Source organism: Macaca fascicularis, chromosome 17, assembly GCF_037993035.2.
Source record: "Macaca fascicularis isolate 582-1 chromosome 17, T2T-MFA8v1.1".
Taxonomy (NCBI): Eukaryota; Metazoa; Chordata; class Mammalia; order Primates; family Cercopithecidae; genus Macaca; species Macaca fascicularis.
In genome coordinates this window covers 25887909-25909701 of record NC_088391.1, presented here as the reverse complement: position 1 = coordinate 25909701, position 21793 = coordinate 25887909, and the positions used below count along the sequence as shown (strand labels likewise).

The 21793-nt window shown below is 40.1% G+C and overlaps 1 protein-coding gene across 14 annotated transcripts in view; it reads right to left on the bottom strand.

The window, feature by feature from the left end:
• Nucleotides 1-3909: 3909 nt before the first annotated feature.
• Nucleotides 3910-21793, bottom strand: part of LRCH1 (leucine rich repeats and calponin homology domain containing 1) — a 203682-nt gene continuing 185798 nt past the window's right edge. For 7 of the 14 annotated variants that reach the window (XR_012426942.1, XM_005585821.5, XM_005585823.5 and 4 more), the window contains one exon: nucleotides 13410-15320. Coding sequence is in view for 10 of the 14 variants with exons in the window: in XM_005585821.5 (XP_005585878.3) it covers nucleotides 15114-15320 (207 nt within the window). In the remaining 4 variants the exon portion in view is untranslated. Of the gene's footprint in view, nucleotides 6450-12724; nucleotides 12824-13409; nucleotides 15321-21793 lie in introns of those variants that run through there. The other 7 variants (XR_012426941.1, XM_005585822.4, XM_005585824.4 and 4 more) reach the window with 2 other exon arrangements.

Genomic DNA, 21793 nt, shown 5'->3' with positions numbered 1-21793 from the left:
ATCAATCAGACGTAGATTTGGTCTTTTAACAAAATCCCATATTTCTTGGAGGCTTTGTTCCTTTCTTTTTACTCTTTTTTCTCTAAATTTCTCTTCTCGCTTCATTTCATTCATTTGATCTTCAATCACTGATGCCCTTTCTTCCAGTTGATTGAATTGGCTACTGAAGCCTGTACATTCATCACGCAGTTCTCGCGCCATGGTTTTCAGCCTGGCCAGCATTTTCTTTGTATTTTTGTTTTGTTTTGCTTTTCAGCAATCCCTACCCTAAATTAGACATTAATATCATTAACGTACAGCCAATGTTTGTTTGGATATGCACACATAGTTACATGTTTATCTTTTGGCCACTGATTTTTTTGGGGGGGGTGTGGGGTTAGACCTTCACCCTGAAATACATCATTCAGTGAAAGTGTGTTGATAGTGAATTTTTTGTCTCAAAATATTAAGTAATTTTCTCTCAGTTTTCTTTCTTTCCTTCCTTCCTTTCTTTCTTCCTTCCTTCTTTTTCTCCTTCTTTCTTTCCTTTTCTTTCTTCCCTTTTTCTTTCCTTCCTTCCTCCCTCCCTCCCTCCCTCTCTCCCTTTCTTTCCTTTTCTCCTTCCTTCCTTTTTTCTTTTTCTCTCTCTTCTTTCTTCTTTTCCCTTCCTTCCTTCTTCTTTCTTTCCTTTCTTGTTCCTTTCCCCTTCCTTCCTTCCTCCCTCCCTCTGTCCCTTCCTCCCTACCTCTCTCTCTTCTTTCTTTCCTTCTTTCCTTTTTTTCCTTCCTTCCTTTCCTTTTCTTTCTTCCCTTTCTTTTTCTTTTCCTTCTTTCTTCTTTCTCCTTCCTTCCTCCCTCTCTTCTTTCTTTCCTTCTTTTTTTTCCTTCCTTCCTTCTTTTTCTTTCTTCTTTCTTTTCTTTCTTTTTCTCTCTTTCTTCTTTTTTCTTTTTCTTTCTTTTTCTCTTTCTGTTCTTTTTCTTTCTTTTCTTTCTTTCCTTTTGAGACTGAGTCTCACTGTATCACCCAGGCTTGAGTGCAGTGGCACAATCTCAGCTCACTGCAACCCCTGCTCCAGGGTTCAAGTGATTCTCTTTCCTCAGCCTCCCAAGTAGCTGAGATTACAGGTGCACGCCACCACACCCGGCTAATTTTTGTATTTTTAGTAGAGACAGGGTTTCACCATCTTGGCCAGGCTAGTCTCAAACCCCTGACCTTTAGTGATCCACTTGCCTTGGCCTCCCAAAGTGCTGGGAGTATAGGTGTGAGCCACCACTCCCGGCCTCTCTCAGCCCTTTAAACAGATCATCATTGATTGGCTTCTGATTGTACTGCTGAGAGATCTGCTGCCGTACTTTTCTCCCCCATAGGTAATCTGTCCTTGCTTTTAGAATTGTCTTTATCTGCAGTTTTAGCTCCCTCTTTAGAGACTGTAGGGAATTCCCTAATTTTCTTATGATAAACAAAACATTAAAATAAGTATGTGTTTATTTTATTACACATTTCTAGGCATGTTGTTGAGGGAAGTTTTCTTTGTGTGTGTGTGTAAATACGTCAGTTCTCTCTTGGGAGCTTGGCTGGGATACCTCTGTGGTATGAGACATTCTGTGCCACTTCCCAGAGCTTCCTGCAGGGCGGGGCTTCAGTCACTCCCTGTGGAGCTGGTTTAGGAACACACCCTCTACTGGCCATTTTCTCTTTCCTGCAGTACCTCCCTCACTCCAAAGCTGGCTCCCAGTGCCCCTCAAAGACCTAAGGGCCCATGTCTTTATTTTAGGTCTGTATACTTGTAAAGGAAGCCTCTAAAATATTCTGTCAGTGCCTTTCCAGGGAACTCCACGTTTGCCTGTAGTAAACAATACTGCCCAGTGGGGATTTGGGGGGGTTCAGGGAATTTATAAAATCTAATATGAACAAGAAAAAAGGTCAATATGTAAAGTTGTAGTATGTAAAAATATATAAGATGTCTCAAAGAAAATATCTCAGAGGTTTAATCATTCCCTATAAGGTGGAATTCTGGACAATTTTCCCCAACTTCTTTTCTACCTGCCAAAGTTTCTATATTAAGCATGCATCACTTTGATAAACAGGGATAAGATTCCAAAATAAAACAACAATATAGTAATATTGAATTAAATTCAAGGAGAGAAATGGCATTGAAAGTAGAGGCTGCTTCTTCAGTAAATCCCTTTTATCCTGCTTTGTGGTTTGGCCTTGATATGTCTTAGCATTCAAACTAGTCCAGATAGACTCAGTTGATCAGGTTTTAGCACGTGCATGTGCTTGCTTTTCTACATTTAAACATTCCAATAATTGCCCAGGAATTTTTTTTTTTTTTTTTTTTTTTTTGACTTTAGGAACTTCAATTGAGTCAACTCTGCTGGGAAGTCCTTCTGTGCAGTGAGGGTACAGACCTGACCTAGCTGAGCCTCTACCAGGTGGGCAGCGCTATGTGTGGGCCACAAACCCTTGTGGTATATGAGGCAGGAGTAGTTCCTACTCCTAGGAGTATGTGGTGTTAAGTGGACAGTCCCATGGTGTCCACTACAAATCTCTTCCTTAGAGGGTTATGTAAGTTTTTGAGTTAATGTATGTAAAGTTTAATTCACCTCTTCAGTAGACACTGCTGCACTGTTCTAGGCATTGGCGAATCAGCAAAGAACAAAACAGACAAGCAGCCTTGTTCTAATGGGGCACACAGTTGAGATATAACACTTGACCCACAGTAGCTACTCAATAAATTACACATCTCCCTGTTGCTCCAGCAAGCTTAAGATGGAAAGTGTCTGTGAAGAGCTGGACTTCTGTAATATGTAGAGGGACATCTAAGATTTTGGGATTTGGCACAGTTGCAACACCTCAAAGGAAAACACCATGAGCTATGTGTAGAGTGTCCTAACTCAATGAAGGAGGATCTTAAATGCAACGGCCCTGACACTGCTCCCTGAAGGCCCTGCTCAGGCTAGCGGAATCCGGTCTGTGTATATTTTATGTGGGGTGGGGTGAGAACATGGAAATGATCTGTTACTATTTTCACTTGAATTTCTGAAGGCAGCTGCTCTCTACCCAAGGTAGGCTAGCCATATAGGGAAAACAAGACTGGCCCAGATCTAGTGGTGTAATTGAGGCTACCACTTCATTCTCTGGGTGTCAGATATCACAGTTGAGGAGGGAGGCCCAGATTCTGTGGTTTTTACAACATGGGTCAAGGAATCTTAAGTGTTCTCAAATATGCCCAAAAAACAGGTAGGCATCACCTGAACCCCAAATCCATCATAGCAAATTTGCTACTCCTGTTATGTTATGCTATAAGTTTTAGTTTAGGAGGAAAAAAAAAAGAGTATCGTGAGGGGTGTGTGTGTGTGTGTGTCGACAGATAGCTGGAGTCATTCTTCTGATAGCTATACATGAATATACAGTCATGTATCACATAACACCACTTTGGTCAATGATGAACTAAATATACAACAGTGGTCTCCTAAGATTATATAATACCATATTTTTACTGTACCTTTCCTATGCTTAACTATGTTTAGATACACAAATACTAACCATTGTGTTACAACAACCTACATTATTCAGTATAGTATCATGCTGAGCAGGTTTGTGTCCTGGGAGCAACAGGCCACATAGCCTAGGTGTGTGGTGGGCTATACTACTAAGTGTGTAAATATACTCTATGATGTTTGCACAATGATGAAATCACCTGACACATTTATCAGATTGTCACATGATGCATTATATATTCTTTCTCCATACACACATACATACATATAACATACATATGTGCACAGATACATATATATACATTGCATGATTGCTACAATCTCTTTCAGCAGTGACACCCTATGATGGGTGTGTGTGTGTGTGTGTGTGTGTGTGTGTGTGTGACTAGGGTCAACCTTTTTGATGGGTAAGTCAATCACAAAGTGGTTTGTACAAATCTGAAGTTTTAATGGCTGTTAAATAATAAAGGAAGGATATTTGCACTATATACATTCTGTCCACTGATGGTACTGTCAGCTGGCCATGCATTTTATTGCACATATAAACAGTGTACAAGGATCTTGAAGACGTCTTAGCCATACACGGATGGCATTTAAAAGAAAAAAAAAGCAATTTTACAGAAGACTGAAGCCATTTACATTACACAGCCAACTTCAAGAAAATAATAAAAATTAATATCAAAAGAAATACTTTAATTTTGAAAAAAAAAAAAAAGTCTCTCGAAACAATGATTACAGAGCTTCATGCCACCATATATACACGTAAAAAAATATTTCAGGACCCCGCATTCTGAATGCCCGTGAAGGTGCAGCAGGCTAAATTCCTACTTATATAGTCAACTTTTGAATGTTGCTTAAATTGTATACACTCTTTGTCCAAAATGTTTCTTTACATCATTATGCTATTTGACAAAACAGGTATTTGTGCAGTACAGAAAAATATTAAAATACATTTTAAGTTAGGTTAAAGTGCACAGTACATCTGATAGGAAATAACTGCTAGCTGCCAATCCAAATTTCTGTTTTCAGAAATCTCCCCCCATCTTCCCAAGAGCGGAGGGCAGCCGTTGTCTTGGTTGATGTTGGTCTGTGCTGACTGCACACTGAATCCTCCTCCTGGTGGTGCCTTTTCTCTTGCGTCCCCCTCTACATTTGTCTTACAAACTGTGCCTGCTGCTGCTCTAAAAACTTCTAATGGCTTTTCAAGGAGGTGAAAGTGCAGTCAGCATTCGCAAGACTTAGAAAGGTTAATTCCTGGGACAGCTGTAATTGCAGCGTGAGTGCGCATGCGTGGAACTGCCTGCAGAAGGCTGCCGTGTTCCGCGAAGCCATCTGTGAATCTCTGAGAGCAGCATGGGTTCCATTCCTTGGCTGGTTCTTCTCTAGCCCTATTTTGTTGCACTTGCTCCCTCCTCAGCCACTCAGCCTCACAAACTCCACTTACTGCACCCTCCCCTTAGCCTGCCTTGGTGGTACTGCCCACAGGTTCACAATGTCTCACTTCTGAGGTTTCACACCTCCTGAATCTTGCAGGATTTTACAGACTACGTGGAAAACCACCAACCACCAAATTAAAATAACATAAGCACATCTCAGAATCATTTCCTCTTTTAAAACTGGCAGTTGTAAGAAGTGCTGGTTTCCTGATTCAGGTCCTATGTGCCTTAAGTAATTTCGGATACTCAGTCAAAGCTTCCCTTCAAATCCTTTTTGGTTCAACAATCAACTTTTCGTCATCTCCACTTTCCTATACCATTTCTTCATTATCTACCTTTGGTGCAAAGCTCTCTTTAATGTAACCCAAGTTACAGTGCAAAAGTATACTTCAAGACAGATGACGCTAACACTTACTATTTCTTTGTGTTAAAACGTGAATGTTTTGTGCATAGCAAAAGAAGTATGAATCCAAAAAATAATTGTTCACATTTTATCTTCAAGTTTAATATGTCTTTTTTTTTTCCATCACAGCTATTTACAAATAACTTTGGGGTGCTCTCTTGATTTTAGTCAGTTTGTTATATCGGGGGACAGAGGGCTGCTGGAATGTAGGAAACTGGATGGAATGCAGAAATATAAATAAGACTGACGTTCCACAAACCAAAGTGTCAATACTGCCTCCCCAGAAAAGTTGTGTCCCAAAAGCACCTGTTTTTTGCTTTTTTTTTTTTTTTTTTTTTGGAATCATATACACCAGAAACATGATTACTGAGACCTAAGCTACCGCACACCAAAGAGGATAGAAAATAACTCAATATTTATAATATTAAAATAAAGTGTTTAACCACAAAAAAGCAGTAATAAAATAGTTTCCTAATTTACAATTTGCATCCAAAGGATGAATAACAACTCACTAATAAATAATATTTATATAAATATTTTGTATGTCGAAAATAGTTTTGTAAAAGGCAATGGTCTCAAGAAACTTCTTGAAAAATTTGGTGGTGAAAAACCTGATTGTTCCCCCCTCCCCCCACCCCCGACTAAATACATGATGAGTTTGGTTTTAATAAAACGAATGCATCTTGCTGCAAAACGGTTGTGCTTGGCATTTTGGTAATGGCAGTTGGTGAGTGTGGAAAGGATGAAGGAGGGTGGAAAAGGCATTGATGTGCTGCTCAGTTTTTTTTTCTCCAGCTCCCTCTCTGGTTTCAAGATAAATACCTGTCAAGTCTTAAAGTCGGAGGTCGGCTCTGAAAGGTAGAAAATCCTCCCTTAGACTGAAAATTGTTTCAATGTAACTGGAGTCAGTGAAGTGACAGGCAGTGGGTGGGAGAGAGGGTTAAACAGGTGCCTGGAGCAGAGTTCAGGATCCTGGATGACAGCAGAGTCTGAGCCCCCAGTGGAGAAGGGGTAGTTTCATGTGAATAGAGCCTTCGTTATGGTGATGTCTAGTAATGCTTGAATGGTAATGCCCACTTTGACCAGGCCTTTTTCTTCAAGGATGTGGTGGGGTAGACATAGCTTTTCCTAAAAGGAAAAAGAATAAAACATCAATTTTTAGATGATAGTACTCTCATCATAAAATCCTGCTACATCATTGACGAAAGTTAGGTTGAACACTCTGTAGTATGCCTGTTTGATCACCTAAGCCAAGTTCCTTCCTTTGCTTTCAACCCACTGCAAAGACCTTTTCTATGTTTGCAGAGAAAATGATTTTTTCACACATGCAGATTGTTTCAAAAAGGCTCCTAATCACCATGAAGTCTGCAGATCTAAATATTTAAGAAAGCTTTACACTAAATAACTTGAGCTGGAGTCAGAGAGCACACATCAAGAATATAATAGCTTCTATTCTTATAAAGCAAACTTGCAAATAGCCCCTGACACATTTTAAAGGCACTCAAATACTCATTTGTACCGATCACACATTGTTATACTGACCATACACCTTCATTTAGTTCATTTTACTTCCTGTGACCTCTGGAACGCAGGCAAGTGGGTGGACTGGCAGCCTTTCTTCGTGGTTTATGAACAGTCTTTATAAATTGGTAATTATAACTACAGTCCTCAATAGCCTCCCTTTCAAGACTCTTTCATAAAACTGTCAAAAGCACAAATGTCCTGCTACTCTCCCATGTTGCATTTTTGCTCTTGGGAAATGTCCAGGACATACTATTTAAGAAAAACAATAAGCGTGAGTCACTTCTTGTGTGTAGAACCTTTCATGCTTCACAAACCAGTTTACAGAATAACACAATGAAGTAATTTTCCACCATTGTTATTTCACCCTGATCTGATATCTTTCAAGGGAACTTCTTCCAGGGTGTGTCTCCTTGGCTGGGAAAAGACACCACGGCAAATATTCTCTTATCTACTTGAGGACAGTGTGTTTTCCACAGCCCAACGTTTGTTTTTTCTTTTTTCTTTTCTTTGACAGGTAAAAAAAAAAAAATTGCATTTATTTATGGTGTCCAACATGATATTTTGATAAAAGTATACATTGTGGAATGGCTAAGTCAAGCTAATTATCATATGCATTATCTCAGATACTTTTTTTGGTAAGAACACTTAAAATCGAGTCTGTTCTCAATTTTCAAGTACAAAATACATTATGATGAACTATAGTCACCATTTTGTATCCTTTGACCAATATCTTCCTATCCCAACCTCCCTACCCAACCCCTGGTAACCACCATTCTACTCTCTGCTTTTGTGAATTCAACTTTTTTAGATTCCACATATTAGTGAGGTCATGCAGTATTTGTCCTTCCGTGCCTGGCTTATTTTACTTAGCATAATATCCTCTAGGTTCATCTATGTTGTTGCAAATGACAGGATTTCCTTCTTTTTAAGGCCGAGTGGCGCTGTTTCGAAGGAGAATTTCAGTGGGATCTGCATCCAGCCCTAGGTGATGGAGTCACTGTTCAGCAGGAAGCCAATTGGTGTGCTCTGCAAGGAAGGGCTTCCTCTCACGTGACACTTGCTTGAGGAACCAGATCTTCTTGCTGCCTCAATGCACAACTCTCCAAAAATTACCACAGACACAGGCACGCTGGGCTTTAAAAACTTTCAAAGGACATGCCATGACATCTCCAATAACTTGTTCCACTGTCTCAATTGTCAGTGGGTCTTACTCTCTCACCATCTTACTTCCCTACTTGTAGCAAATTCAGAGAACCTCAGACTTTAACCTAGGCCTTAACAGATGGCCCCATGTCAACAGAAGACAGTTGATTCTTTAAACAACAACTTTAACCGTGATTTCATGTCACTGCTGTGTATCAAACTAGGATTATCTTGTCAATGGCATATCAGGTGAGCATACAGGTTCATGCTGCCTGACAATTTATTAGCCAAGTATCAACCTGAGAAAGGATGGGGGAGTTCTGACTGAGTTGTGAGCTGTGAGCCAGGCTGTTAACGATGGTGCCTCCTTTTGTGACATGGTGAGGGATGTCTGTGGCCAGATGACAGTGTTCAGCCTCCCCTGGCACCATCTGCCATGGGCTTGTGAAATCACTTGAATCTGGCATTTCATTGTTAAGGCAGGTTCCACAAGGGCAAAGACATGTCTTCCTCATTCTATTGGCTCTGACAGCACCCAAGTCGACATCTGGCTTTGCAGGAAATTGTAAATGGCTGCTAAGTACAGTTAAGCTCCTGGTGCCAGGTATTACTTGGGTAAAATAAGTCTTCATACCATATGTTAAAATCAATTTGAAATGAAATAAAAAGTTGGATGTTAAAAAAAAAAATCTACAACACCCCTCCCAATAACATAAAGGTGAATATTTAGTACTTTTTTCCTGATAAACGGATGGGGAAGGATTTTCTAAGCTAAAAAAAGCATTATGAAAAAGTCACAAAGGAAAAGAGCAAAACAATTGATTACCTAAATATTTAAAGTTTCCATGTGTTAAAAAAACAAACCCGATTAATGAGAAGATAAGTAACACTTAAATAAAAAAGTGTTTGCATCACATTACAAAGGAAACAATGTGAATGGTGGCTCATGCCTGTAACCTAAGTTCTTTGGGAGGCTGAGGCTGGAAGATCACTTGAGGCCAAGAGTTCAAGACTAACCTGGTCAACATAGTGAGACCCCCCATTTCTTCAAAACAAAGAAAACCAGCTGGGCACGGTGGTGTGCACCTGTGGTCCCAGCTACTTGGGAGGCTGAGGTGGGAGGATCATTTGAGCCCAGGAATTTGAGGCTGTGGTGAGCTATGAGTATGCCACTGCACTCCAGCCTGGGCAATAGAGCCTTGCCACATCTCAAAAAAAAAAAAAAAATTACAAAGCGTTTTATATGACACATAAGCTCAACAAATCAGCAGGAAAAACACTAAGAAATTAATAGACCACTGGGCAAGGAACATAATAGAAATTTTTGAATGAGGGATTTGCTTCAGGCAATGCAGCAAGACATTTTGCTTTTCAACCTCAGCGTTTAGTTATGTGTAGTCTAGAATGTGCCTGAATTCTAGCACTAGTATTTCCATAGAGCCTAATTTCTGCGAACAACACAGCTTATATGGAGCAAGGTATCCTATCCTGTGTCCTGAAAAGATAGTGGCATGTGTCCTCCAATGAGAGACTGACCCCAGTGCCTGATGAGCAGTGGTTCCAGTGGCCTGCAGGGTTCTGAGCTGAAGGCCATGTGAGGGAAAGGCTGGGGGCTCCATAGAAACAGGGATGGGGAGGTATCGAGGCCCCAGCCTCCTGCCAATAGGACATTTGGACACTTCACAGACTGAGTTAGGTGAAGGGCACCCTCTTTCCCAGGCCCTTGTTTTTTCAAACAGTGTTTCTCGCCTTCCCGCTCTCCACATTCCAAGCCAGGTGCAGAGTCCAAGATCCTCCCTCCTGCTTGTATGGCTAGTGATGAGGAGTAAACAGAAGACATAAAAAGGTACCCCTCGAATTCTTCCTGCCTCTTTTCAGATCTCCTGAGGAAGCCCAGAAGTGCCCTCAGATTACTTTGCTGAGGTTGGAGGGATGTAAGAAGACTTGCACAGGAAAACAGAAACCTTATACAAGCAAGGCCGTTCTGGTTATTCTATCACAGGATTGGAATGAAGACTCTGGTGGGAATTATACCTTGAGGTGCTGGCTGGAAGGATGGCCAAGGGGAGGCTTCCAACCAGGAGGCGTCCCAAGAAGGGGTCAGGGCCATTGCCATCACACCAGCCAGGACACTGCATCTCCCACAGAGTGGGGATCCTTGAAGTGTGCACAGAAGCTGGAATTAGGAAGGAATCATGGTAGGTTTACAGCTGGATGAGGAATGACTCAGAAGAGAAGGGCCCTCTAAGGATTAGGCAGGTAAAGTGGCCCTTCCAGCCGGCCCCTTGTTCATAACGGACTTACAGCAGAGACAGCTGTACCTTTATATTGACTTGAAATGAATTTAAGTTGCACTGTTATAGGATCCCAGAGATTTTTGTTGAGAACATGACTGCAGACTCTTAGTTTGCCCATGGGCTTTTTCTGTTGGGTTTCTTTTTAAAGTACCTAGTAGAGTCATGAAGTAGTCTCCTGCATAAAAATAATGCTTCTGACCGCCTTTGAAGAACTCATGCTTCAAGTTACTTCTCCAACGGTAGAATCTATTAGGTTCACCCATATCGCCTCATCCACCCTTCTGAGCCACAGCAAAAGAAGTTGGAAAAGACAACAAGCCATAAAGACTAAATGCTAACTTTCAAAACCTTCTGGGCTACCTCTTACATGCCTGGCACCAACACTACAGATTTGCATTGGTGATTTCTTTATGATAACCCTGCAAGACAGACATTAATATCTCCATTTCACAGATGAGAAAACTAAGACAGAGACAGACTTCAAGTAACTTTTTGACATTAAACAGCTGGTAAGTCCTGGAACCAGGGTTTGAACCACATGTATCTTAGAGCCTGGGCTCTTTCCATAACACTATGCCTCTTCCCATAAATCCCTTATTTAATGGGTGAATATGTTAGGTCTGTGGTCATGATATAGGAAGAGGTCCCATGGCCCCTGGAGTGTTTTGATGGCAAGTCCCATCAACTTCAATGTCAGGTGGGACCAGCAAATCCTCAATTCAGTGTCAGGGTTCGCTCTGACATTCAGCTCATCTTATTCTGGCAGAAAACACCTGGTGGGAACAGGATGAGCCGTCACTGCCTGGCTCTCCTCCTTCCACAGTTTCTTATGATCCCAAAGGGATACACACTTACTTCTAAGCCAGCCACTAGCCTAAAATGGCATCATCCCACCAGCATATTTCATTTTGTTCAGGCTGCTTCTTATATATAAAGTCCTGGCACTACATTGTTTGAGCCTTAAAACTATCTGTGCGTTACTTTAATGTATGAGAGCTTTAAGTTCCTGCATCAGTTTCTTCAGTGTGAAATGGAGACCATCCAACATCTTACAGAGATTTCTTGTTGCTCCTCCCTGGATTATTTACTTTGCAACCATGCTACCGTCTAGTCCATCCTCTCCCTAGAAAACTTCATTCTCTACACACACATATGCCTCAACCCTAGTCCCTCTCCCCTGCCCACTCCACCTGGCTATTCCTACAACTTCACTAAGTCTCAGCGGAAACACTACCATCCCAGGGTGTGTTCATGGTGCCCTATTCCCCATCAGGGTCAGTTCTCTTTTCCAGAATCCTGTACCTGCTCCACCACAGGTCCTTATCACCTGAATTCCTCTTTACTTGTCTAAGGACCCACTAGATCAAGGGTTGGCAAACTATGGCCTGCGGGCTAATCCAGCCCGCAGCCAGTTTTTGTAAATAAAGTTTTATTGGCACACAGCCACACCCATTTTTGATGTATTGTCTATGGCTGCATTTATGGTACACAAGCAGAACTGGGTAATCCCAACAGAATCTGCATGGCCCGAGAAGCCTAAAATGTTTCCTTTAGGCCCTTTACAAAACAAGCTTGGAGACTCCTGGTATGGACTGTAAGCTTTTTGAGGACCAGGTCATGTGTCGCGGTGACGTTTTTATCCCCAGGGCCTTGCAGAGATTGCTCATTCAGTATTTATGGAATGAATGAATGAACACAAAAATGAACAAAGTTGCAGTCAAAAGCCAGGAAACTAGACTCTGACCACCTTAAAGAAGAAAAAAAGGGCACATTCTATATACCAAATTGATTGTTTATTGAGAACCAATTTTGAAATATGAAGCCTAATTTTTAAAAATCAAGTCTTCTGAAATAAAATCATATTAAAGTATTTGTCACCTAATCCAAAACAATTTTCAGTTTCCTAAAATTATTTAAAATATCATCTCTACTTTTTCCCCATAGGCAAAGGTGCAAAAACCCTTTGTCCTTATGACTCAATCAGGCATCTACATGGGTTTCGAGAGAGAACCCAGCTCACCACGCACTAGTTTTAATTTCTTACAAACAAATAGCAGCGGGCTATCAAGTGCCTTTATTTATCTCTCTCATTGATGAAATTTATACTCAATTGCCATACATTGTAGTTCTGCAGGGCCCCTTCCCACCAGCCCCATTTCATAAGTGTCTCCCCCTAAAAGTAGCAAACCAGAAATCCACAAATAGAAAAGATGATTAGAAATTAGGTGTCACACATTTTAGAAATTCTGACACTGAGTGGAGAGTTGCCACCAGTTGGAGAAACTGGAGAAAGAGAATACAACTGGCTATTCCAAAAACAAGATGTAAATAGATACTTGGCTCCTTTTATCTGACATTGGAGGGGAATACTGAAAAAATGGTCTTTCTTGTGAGGAGGAGATTTAGTAAGCACAATAAACCATTCAGTGACATCCCTACTTCTCAGACTCTAAGGAGGTCAGCCAGGTATCCCCAGTCAAGCTGCAAGGGCAGGCATCTGCAGGCATCCAGTTAGCATATGGGCTGGTGCACGGGTACCTTGGAGAAAAACCACAGAGAAGCTTAATATTCTGATTAGAAATTAATGGCTTGGCAATGGACAGAACAGTTCATTCAAATTTTTGCCTAAAGGACTAAATTAATTGTGTTCTGCTAGTTACCATACTACTAATGAAAAAATATCATCCAATAAATCCCAAGAAGTGCAGCGCATTAGAGTACAGACAAATTAATGACACAAAAAAATCAAAGTGTGTCCAAAGAATACTTTGGATGCCAGAATTAAAATATAAACATCTTTTAATTTGTCTTTAACATGTTTTAATTGAACTGTCAACACTGAAAATTAAATCTACTCTTACATGAGTGTCCTACTCAGTTTTTATTGATATTATTTTAAGGTGGCAACCCAGTAAGTTTTCTCTTTTTTTTCCCATTTTCTCCCCAGAAAGAAGGGAAAAACCACCACAGTGGTGACCATTAAAAAGAAGCCTCAATGCACTGCAGAGCTGGATGGGAATGCTGAGAGCTCATTAATACATGTATCAATGGGTTGGTAAAAACTTGGAATAATCACCCAAAATGTGTTTATTAGGCAATTTATGGCTCAGGGTGCTCATTAGACATCGTACAAAGGGATTTTATTGTGTTACAGGTTGAAGAGTACAAGATAGCACCAAAAGTAATTCAGTACATCTGTGGGTTATTCATATACAACTGAGGTTAATTAGATAACTTCCACATACCCTGTATTTCACCAATCAACACAAAGTCGGCAGGAAAAAAAAAACTCACATAACTCAAGATATTGTCATGTAAAGAATGTTTCCTGTTAGCAAATCTGATCTGACTTAGTAGCAAGGAATCTTTATAAATATATTCTTCTAACTATGTGGGTCTTCCATATTTTCAAGTCCCCTGGATTCATGAAAATGTTCAGAAAAATAAGATTTTCTTCTTAGTAGCCATCTATGAGGGCTGTTTGCATCTTAATAAACTAGAAATTTATCTTGAGGAAGCGAAGTCCATCATCTCCCCAAGCTAAGAAACAGGATTTGGCAAACAGCATGTAAAATAAGGAGGCTGCCTTGACCTTGGAACAAGGCCCTCTCATATTATACAAAGATACCCCTGAATCCAGGGACATTCTGGCTAAGATAAAATTCTTTTTTTTCCTTTTAAATGCAAACTGATCACATTGCTCCAAATGCAGATATAGTTACTATATAATCCTTTGAGCTGACTTAAAAATAAAGCAGTTTGCTAGTCCAATGTCAGTGAAAATCAAGGCTAAATGAACATTTCAAATAATCAGAGTAACTACCTTTTTCTAAAATGAGAGTAATCTTCTTCTTGACTCCTGCCATCATAACCCAAGCCCCAGGACCAAGAATGTTCCACGGCTCATGGCTTTATTTGAAAATGAATAGAGTCGAATCTGTCACATTCTGGACCGGCAGTTATTATGTGAGGTGGCAAAAAAGCAATGATCCGTTCCATTGTTCAAAAATAGAAATCTCTCTGGAAAACGCTTTTCTAAGAGCCTCAAGAGAAGACCTAACAAGGAGTTAAGCAGTAAAAACTGGTGTTTAAGCGGCTCCTCCACATGAGGCTCTAACAGCAACGACACCACCTTCCCCAGAGTGGGCCCTTCTGGCCAGAGGGGCTGGCCAGGGTGGAAGTTGGTGGCAACACTGCCCAGTGCCCTTCGCGGCTCCTTTTTTAGGAAATTAGGAGGAATCCAATCGAATGGCCATCAAGACAGTGTGTGTGCTTGTAGATGTCCAGATAGTATCTCCAACTTGGACAATAGCGGTATTATTAAAGCTTTGTATAGATCGAGTTGGGCCAAAATGTTAGTTTTCTGTCTGCCTTGCAAGTGGCCCCTATACAGCTCAACTGTCTAGACCTGAATTAGAATTCTAGTTCAATACTGACCCAGAGGAAAGACTTCCATATGCTAAATCCCTGTCCTCGACACTCCCGTCTGGAGTCCTCCTCCCCTCTGCCCAGGGCAGCAGCTCACCGGGAGAGAGAGGAGGAACTGCGTGGCACTGCTGCTGGCACTATGTGAATGAGGAAGCATGCGGTGTGCATACACTTTGCAGTCGTCATTGTTTTTCAGTAAGTGAGAGGAATTATACTAAACTGTATTCTACAAAGTTTGTGCTTCTGGAAAATCTGATTTGGTAACGTTCAGCTTCAAAACTCGAGAGATTACTGAAGACATGACAGGGATGGAAGTTTGCAAGGCAAAGGCTCAAAGGGAGGAAGGACCCTGCAAAGGTCGAGGGCGACAGAGAATAGCGTTTGGATGCACGTGCAGACGTTATGCGGACAGAGCATTCCAGTGGTAAGTGATATAGACCAGCACTATAAAGAGAATATGGACAAGACAGAAGCCTATAAGGTCCCTGGAGCGGAGGGCAGAAGTTGGTGGTGGGGCTTTCTCCCCGAGTGCCAGCAGAGTGTCAACAGTCTTTCGAATGTGACGAAAATCCAACTGCAGGATGTCATACGGAGAGCAGAGGTCAGCCTATTCCGAGGGCAGCCATTAGAACAGAAAGAGACAGTGCATACAATTAAAAATACACGGAGGAACAGCTAGAAAGAAGCACACATTTTTGGTTACTAGCAAATGGCAGGAGTAACCCCTTATTTCAAGCAGGTAAAACCCTTTCATCATCAAAGATTTTTAAATCCATTATAATAGGAGAATAGTAGAATACCTATTTTGTGCCAATGGGTCAAAGAAATCCTTCACCCACAATCTGGCCACGGAGGAACGGCATATTCTGCAATTTACACATCATTCTGCCATTCACACAGTTTTAATAGTCAAGAGATCATGTGCTCACCAGTGGCATAAAAATAAGAGATTTTCACTTAGGACATTTAAACTTAACCTTACTAAAGGAAAAACTATAAAGTTTACAATGTAATCCCCACCCTTCCTCTTCATTCTCTTAGTGCATCTTTTACCCTGGTCTGTGTAGACTTGGATATAAAGTAGTTCTCTCTGAAAGTTAACACGCACATTTAATTTTTTTTTCATTTTATGCTTGTTGATAAACTCTGGGGAATGCTAGTTCTAAGTACGTCCCTACATGTGTCAGAAAGTACATTACATTTCATATTTTTGCAACAACACATTAACCAGAAGTCTAGGAAGGGCTTCTTGGATGTGTAGTGAGAGTAGAGAGTAAAAGTACACCCCCACATGGAGTTATTATGTAAACTGCTTCACTACTAAACAGGTTTATTGGGGCAGGGGGAGTAGACCTCTGTGTTTTATCTGCTCAACAGTCACCATGTAAGGAAGCAGTCACCATGTAAGGAAGCATTTCTCAGCTAACTGCAAACTAAGAGGCTCAGTTTTCTGTGCTGACTTTCAGCAGCCTATTGCTGTCGGAAAGCAAACAATTGTCTCCTACGCTAAATATCTGAACCAGAAATGACCACAGTTTAAAATTAACAGGAATTCTAATTGATATATTAGCAAGAAAGAAAAGCTGTGGTTTTGTTTCCAAATTAAACAAAGATTGAAAATATGTGTGATCTATTTCATAAAGGCAGTTTTAGTTACGAATTAGGTGAGGCATTTAAGACAAATGTTACGTATATTTTACATACTTTGCTACACTTTTGTCCTCTATTTTGGCCTCACTGCTAAGCGCTATACATCATGGAGCAGCCCAAAGATGTTTCTAAGTTAGAAGTTTTGCCTCACTTGTGTCTGAAGTTAGCTCGATACCCTCAGTTAAGTAGGAATACTACAAAATTAGGTTGGTTGAATAAGATTAAAAACATTCTAATTTTCTTTTATTAATGAAGTTAGAGATACTCTTAACAAAATATTTTTAAGATGAATAAATCATGTTATATGTATTCAGATACTGCATCTCTTCTCAGTGGATCTGGAGAAATCAAGCTATCACTGTTAGAGTTCTCCCAAGAATGAAAAGAGCTACACATAAATTGGATTTCACTGGGAGACAGATGCTGCTCATGGATTAATAGATGAGGAAACATCTAAGAAAAGTTTTCTATCGCAATAAGAATTTTCTATTGCAATGTTGAGCTTGACCAGGGAAATCCAAGCAAAGCAGTCATAAGACAGAAAGCTGATATGCACACTGAAATGTGATTTTCACAAAACTAGTATTTTCATGTTAAAAGCAGACGATTCTGTCCTCAGCAAGTATTTCAATCCATTTCCCAGAACCCTAAGGAGCATGTCTGGTCTGCTCTCTGGCAGCACCATCAGACAACTAGAGTCAGATCAACTTTGCAGTTTTCAGTAGTACACTCCTCACGGGGGCAGGCAACACAGACCATTCTTCTCATCCAGGAAAAGATTTCATGATGCCACAGACTCCGGGCTTAATTAAAGTGGGTGAGACCTAGAGTGACAGCCTATAGTGGTTAATTTAAATTAAATCACAATCTCTAAAGAAAAAGGAATGGATCTAAGACTGTCAGGTAGGCAAAAATCGGAAGCACCATGACGAATGTGTGGAGTGTGAGCTGCTGTGGCCATCTGAGAACTGCTCTCTGATTCAACCCTATGTCACACAGCCAACAGTCACATTCAGCCCTTAAAATGGGGCCATGAAGCAAACCGGGGCTGAAATTCCTAATTTCTGACCTGGGAGGTTCAGCCCTTTGTGCTTTCCAAAATTTAGCCTTACTGAGAGGGACGTAGAGATTATACTTTATTTCTTTATGAAAATTAAAATTGGAAAATGCTAAAAAGAAAGGAAATTTAAAGAGGCAAAATTTCACCATGTATTTACAGAGCATTTGTAATCACTGCAAGGCATTTATAAAACACAGTTAATTCACTAAGAGTCCCCAGAGGCAAGTGTGGATGCTAGTGCCCATTATAGTGAACAAAAATCACAATCACCAAAGGTTAAGAAATTCACTTAGGTTGCGCACAACCAGAGTGTGTGACCGAGATTACTACTGGACCAGGTTCCCCAAATACTATGGACACAAAGAGAAATGTAGATAGATCAGGCAGTTCAGGGCGTACTACAGTCTAAATTCTAAGAGCTAAACATATCTAGGCAGAAGTTTTATTTAAAACTTTGGAATGTATTTACTTTACTAATATAATTTTAATATAAAAAGTCAATATGCTTACGAAGTATTTTTTAATCTAAAATATCTTAATACAAGAATGTTCATGGTCATTCTGCAATATTTAAAGCCATAATTCAGCAATGAGGTATAACTTGGCAGGGAGAGGAGAGAGGTGGGGAAGGATTTCCAGTCTTCTCCAAATATATGACAACTAATTGCCAGTTTTATGGACTTAGAGAAAGTTAAATAGGAATAGCTTGGAAATCAGTTGCATCCTTTATAGCTAGAAAAGAGCCAGATTGGCTGTTTTCAATAAATTATGAATTTAAAAGTTGATGTTAATAAAACAATAAACCTCTCTGATTATTCACCCTTAGAATTAACCAACATAAATGGAAAATTAAAATAAATCTAGTAATAAGAATCTCATCCTTCCACAAAGTGTAGTTATGATTTAAATTAACACTAAAGTCATTGACTTGGGGAAGAAAAAGAGGTATAAGGCTCAGAGAAGATAAAGGACCCATTTCTCATATTCTTAAGATTAAAACAAAAAAACAGTAGCTTCCATGTATAGATTGCCTTTCAAAAACAAAAAACTTCAATCAGTGGTATGTGTAATTTCCTAAACCCTCACAACAGGTGTAAATGGGAACACTATTACAACTTTCATATATAAAACCTTTAACACAAAAAATGCAAATATGAAAGTTACAAAAGATAAGGAAAACTCAGCCATAATTCCACTTACATTGACACAATCATCATTAGCATCTGAATGTACTTTAGGGTTTTAAAACTCCCTTTGGCTGACGCAGAAGCTCAAGGACGCCAAGTGACCTGCCCTTGTGTGTGTGGAATGAAACCTTTCTGCTTCCTCCAGCACTCTGAGCTGCCCAGATAGGCAGGAAGGAGCCCTAAGCTGTCAAGGAGTCTACCACTGTCAGCTGAGTTGCTGCCTTTAATCTTCTTCTCTATCTTTTCTCTGGAAACAGTAAAGAAGACGAAGGGCTGAACATTTACACAACAGAGTACATTTCTATTCTAACTCCCCTCATCTAAAGAGGGCAAGTCTGTTAAATTAAGGACCTCAAGCCTTACAGAAATTTGAGATCAAAGTTACCTATGTAACACTGAGTAGAAAAATTTCCCTGGTGAACCAAATACATCTCTGTTTCCTAATTTTTTGATGCTTCATAAATTAGATTTCTCTCAACCTGAGAGAATACTAATAAGAGCCCTAAAATATCCCTAAATTTGGATCCATTTGAAAACCTCCAACAGTCAACCATGAACTGTACCAATGATGAACATGTAGCCAATCTGCTACGTAGAGGTTAGAGGTCAGGAATCTCCAAGAGCACTCAGAAAAGTCAAAGGAAACCGGTGTGTCCATTAAAAGCCTCAGGGGGTCAAGGCCTAATTGGAGTCAGATTTTTAGGTGATGCAAAAAATATATCCCCAAGAATTTGGAAGCCCACCAAGGCCTATCTTCAAGACCAAGTTGATGCTTGCCCTAGAGGTCGAAGACAGCTGCAGAGTCTGACCACTAAGCATCAACACCACAAAGAGATGTGGCATGGTACGTAATGCTGCTTATAATCCTGAATGTAGCCAATGTGAAAAAGTTGCATTTACGAAATCAGCCACACCAGAACTACTGTCTTCTACCCTGTTGTAAAAAGTGGGCTTAAAATACCACCAAGGGCTGGGCACAGTGGCTCATGTCTGTAATCCCAACATTTTGGGAGGCAAAGGCGGGAGGGTGTCTTGAGCCTAGGAGTTCGAGACCAGCTGGAGTAACATAGTGAGGCCCCGTCTTAAAAAATCACAATACATTTTTTAAAATGTCATGGAGGGACAGTCTTACCCATTAACCTTTACGATTTATTCGGTGAATTTAGGTAGTATACTGCCTAACCTGCATAGACACATTTCCTGGATATTAGAGAAACTACAGAGTGATTCCAGCTGCGGAAGCACAGAGACGTGTGTCATGAACCGTGACCCACCCTGGGGCAAATGCCTGGGACTGTGTTTATGGGGACTTCTAAAGAAAATCATTTATTATTCTTTCCATCCCATTTTCTTACTTTACATGTAATAGTTCAACTAAATCTGCTCAGCTACTGTATTCCATCTATATGAACGTGAAAAAATTATACAAACTGCTGACCCTGACTTTGGTTTGTAGTTTCAAACTGTGATTCTATTACCTAGGACAACAAATTTTAGACTTAAGAACACAGCTGTGACTTTTCAGTATCTACAGGATGATTTATCATCGTCAATTAGATATTTAGCTTCTAAAATGCAGAACTCAAGATCTCCGTGGCCTGTGTGTGGTTAGATAAGTTATAGATGGAGAAGTAGAAAAAGCTGGCAAATTAGAGGGAGGTATGACTACTAGGAAATCAATGAGTATTTTATTTCTCAAATACTAAGCTTGATGCAATAAGAAAAAGTAATGATATAGGTCCTCTTTTTTTTTTAGGTCTTTAAAAATGTCTTTTAAAATGTCTAATTGTAGATGGAGAATTTCTGCAAGTGGTCTTGTGATATAATTATCTTTTTAGTGTAAATCATCAATTGTACTGTGCCACATACACACTCAGACATCATCCCTCCTAGGTAGTGAAGGAAGTATAAATATCTAAGGTGGGGTGGGGAAGTCATTTGGTCCCTCAACTTAGTGTTGTATTCCTAAGGTAAAAACATTTCACGTACTCTATGAGATGAAAACATGTTGTTTTGAGTATACAGGAAAATGCCAATTGCCTTGCAGTAGGAATTTCTGATTTGTCACTAAATATTCTTTACTTACTTTAACATTCTCATTAAACAAGTTCAACTGTTAATACACTTTTTGTCTAGTAGCAGTGAATTTAAATTCTAGTCACCAGTAAAATGCTATTGGATTATCCATCAGGATAGATACATATGTGTACACACACACACAGCAAACTTGAAAATCACCTTGGCCAGGCGCGGTGGCCCATACCTGTAATCCTAGCACTTTGGGAGGCTGAGGCAGGCGGATCACCTGAGGTTGGGAGTTCGCGACCAGCCTGGCCAACATGGTAAAACTCTGTCTCTACTAAAAATACAAAACTATAGCCGGGCGTGGTAGTGCACACCTGTAATCCCAGCTAGCCAGGAGGCGGGGACAGGAGAATCGCTTGAACCCGGGAAGTGGAGGTTGCAGTGAGCCGAGATCGTGCCACTGCACTCCAGCCTGGCCAGGCAACAGAGTGAGACTCTGTCTCAAAAAAAAAAAGAAAAAGAAAAAGAAAAAGAAAAAGAAAATCATCTCAAGCCTTAAAAATAATTCCAAAAATATGCTAAATGATACTAAACATAGTTAAATGGGACACTGCCAGAAAAAGATCATTTACTGCCTGGATTTGAACCTTCCTGGGAGTTATACATTGTACATTAGTGCCACGGGCATCTTGAGAAATGATGATAAATTTTGCTCTGGATTTTTATGGTAATTTAATTTCCTTTTCTCCACTTTAAAAGGAAATCTTAATTACCAATCTTTACTCACAACAATTGGTTAAGGGTAATTCCATTTTATTTTATATTACTGTAAGCCAAAAAAACATTGATGAGTTTTGAAAACCACAGGGAGTTAGGTCATAACCTAATGACCTAAAGCACTGATGAAGTGCTTTCTAGCACAGACACGAATAATTTATCATCTGAAGCTTGCCCTGAGAGTTTTGATTCACACATGGGAAATCTTACTAGCCCATGACAGAATCGAATCATTAGAAAAGGTATGTAAGTGCGTTCACATATATATTCAAAGCCAAGAAATGTATAGGCAATATTAAAATGTACACACACAATAGACACGCAGATTATAACATTGCTGAAAGCAGAATAGATCACAAAGACAGTCCATTATATAAAATT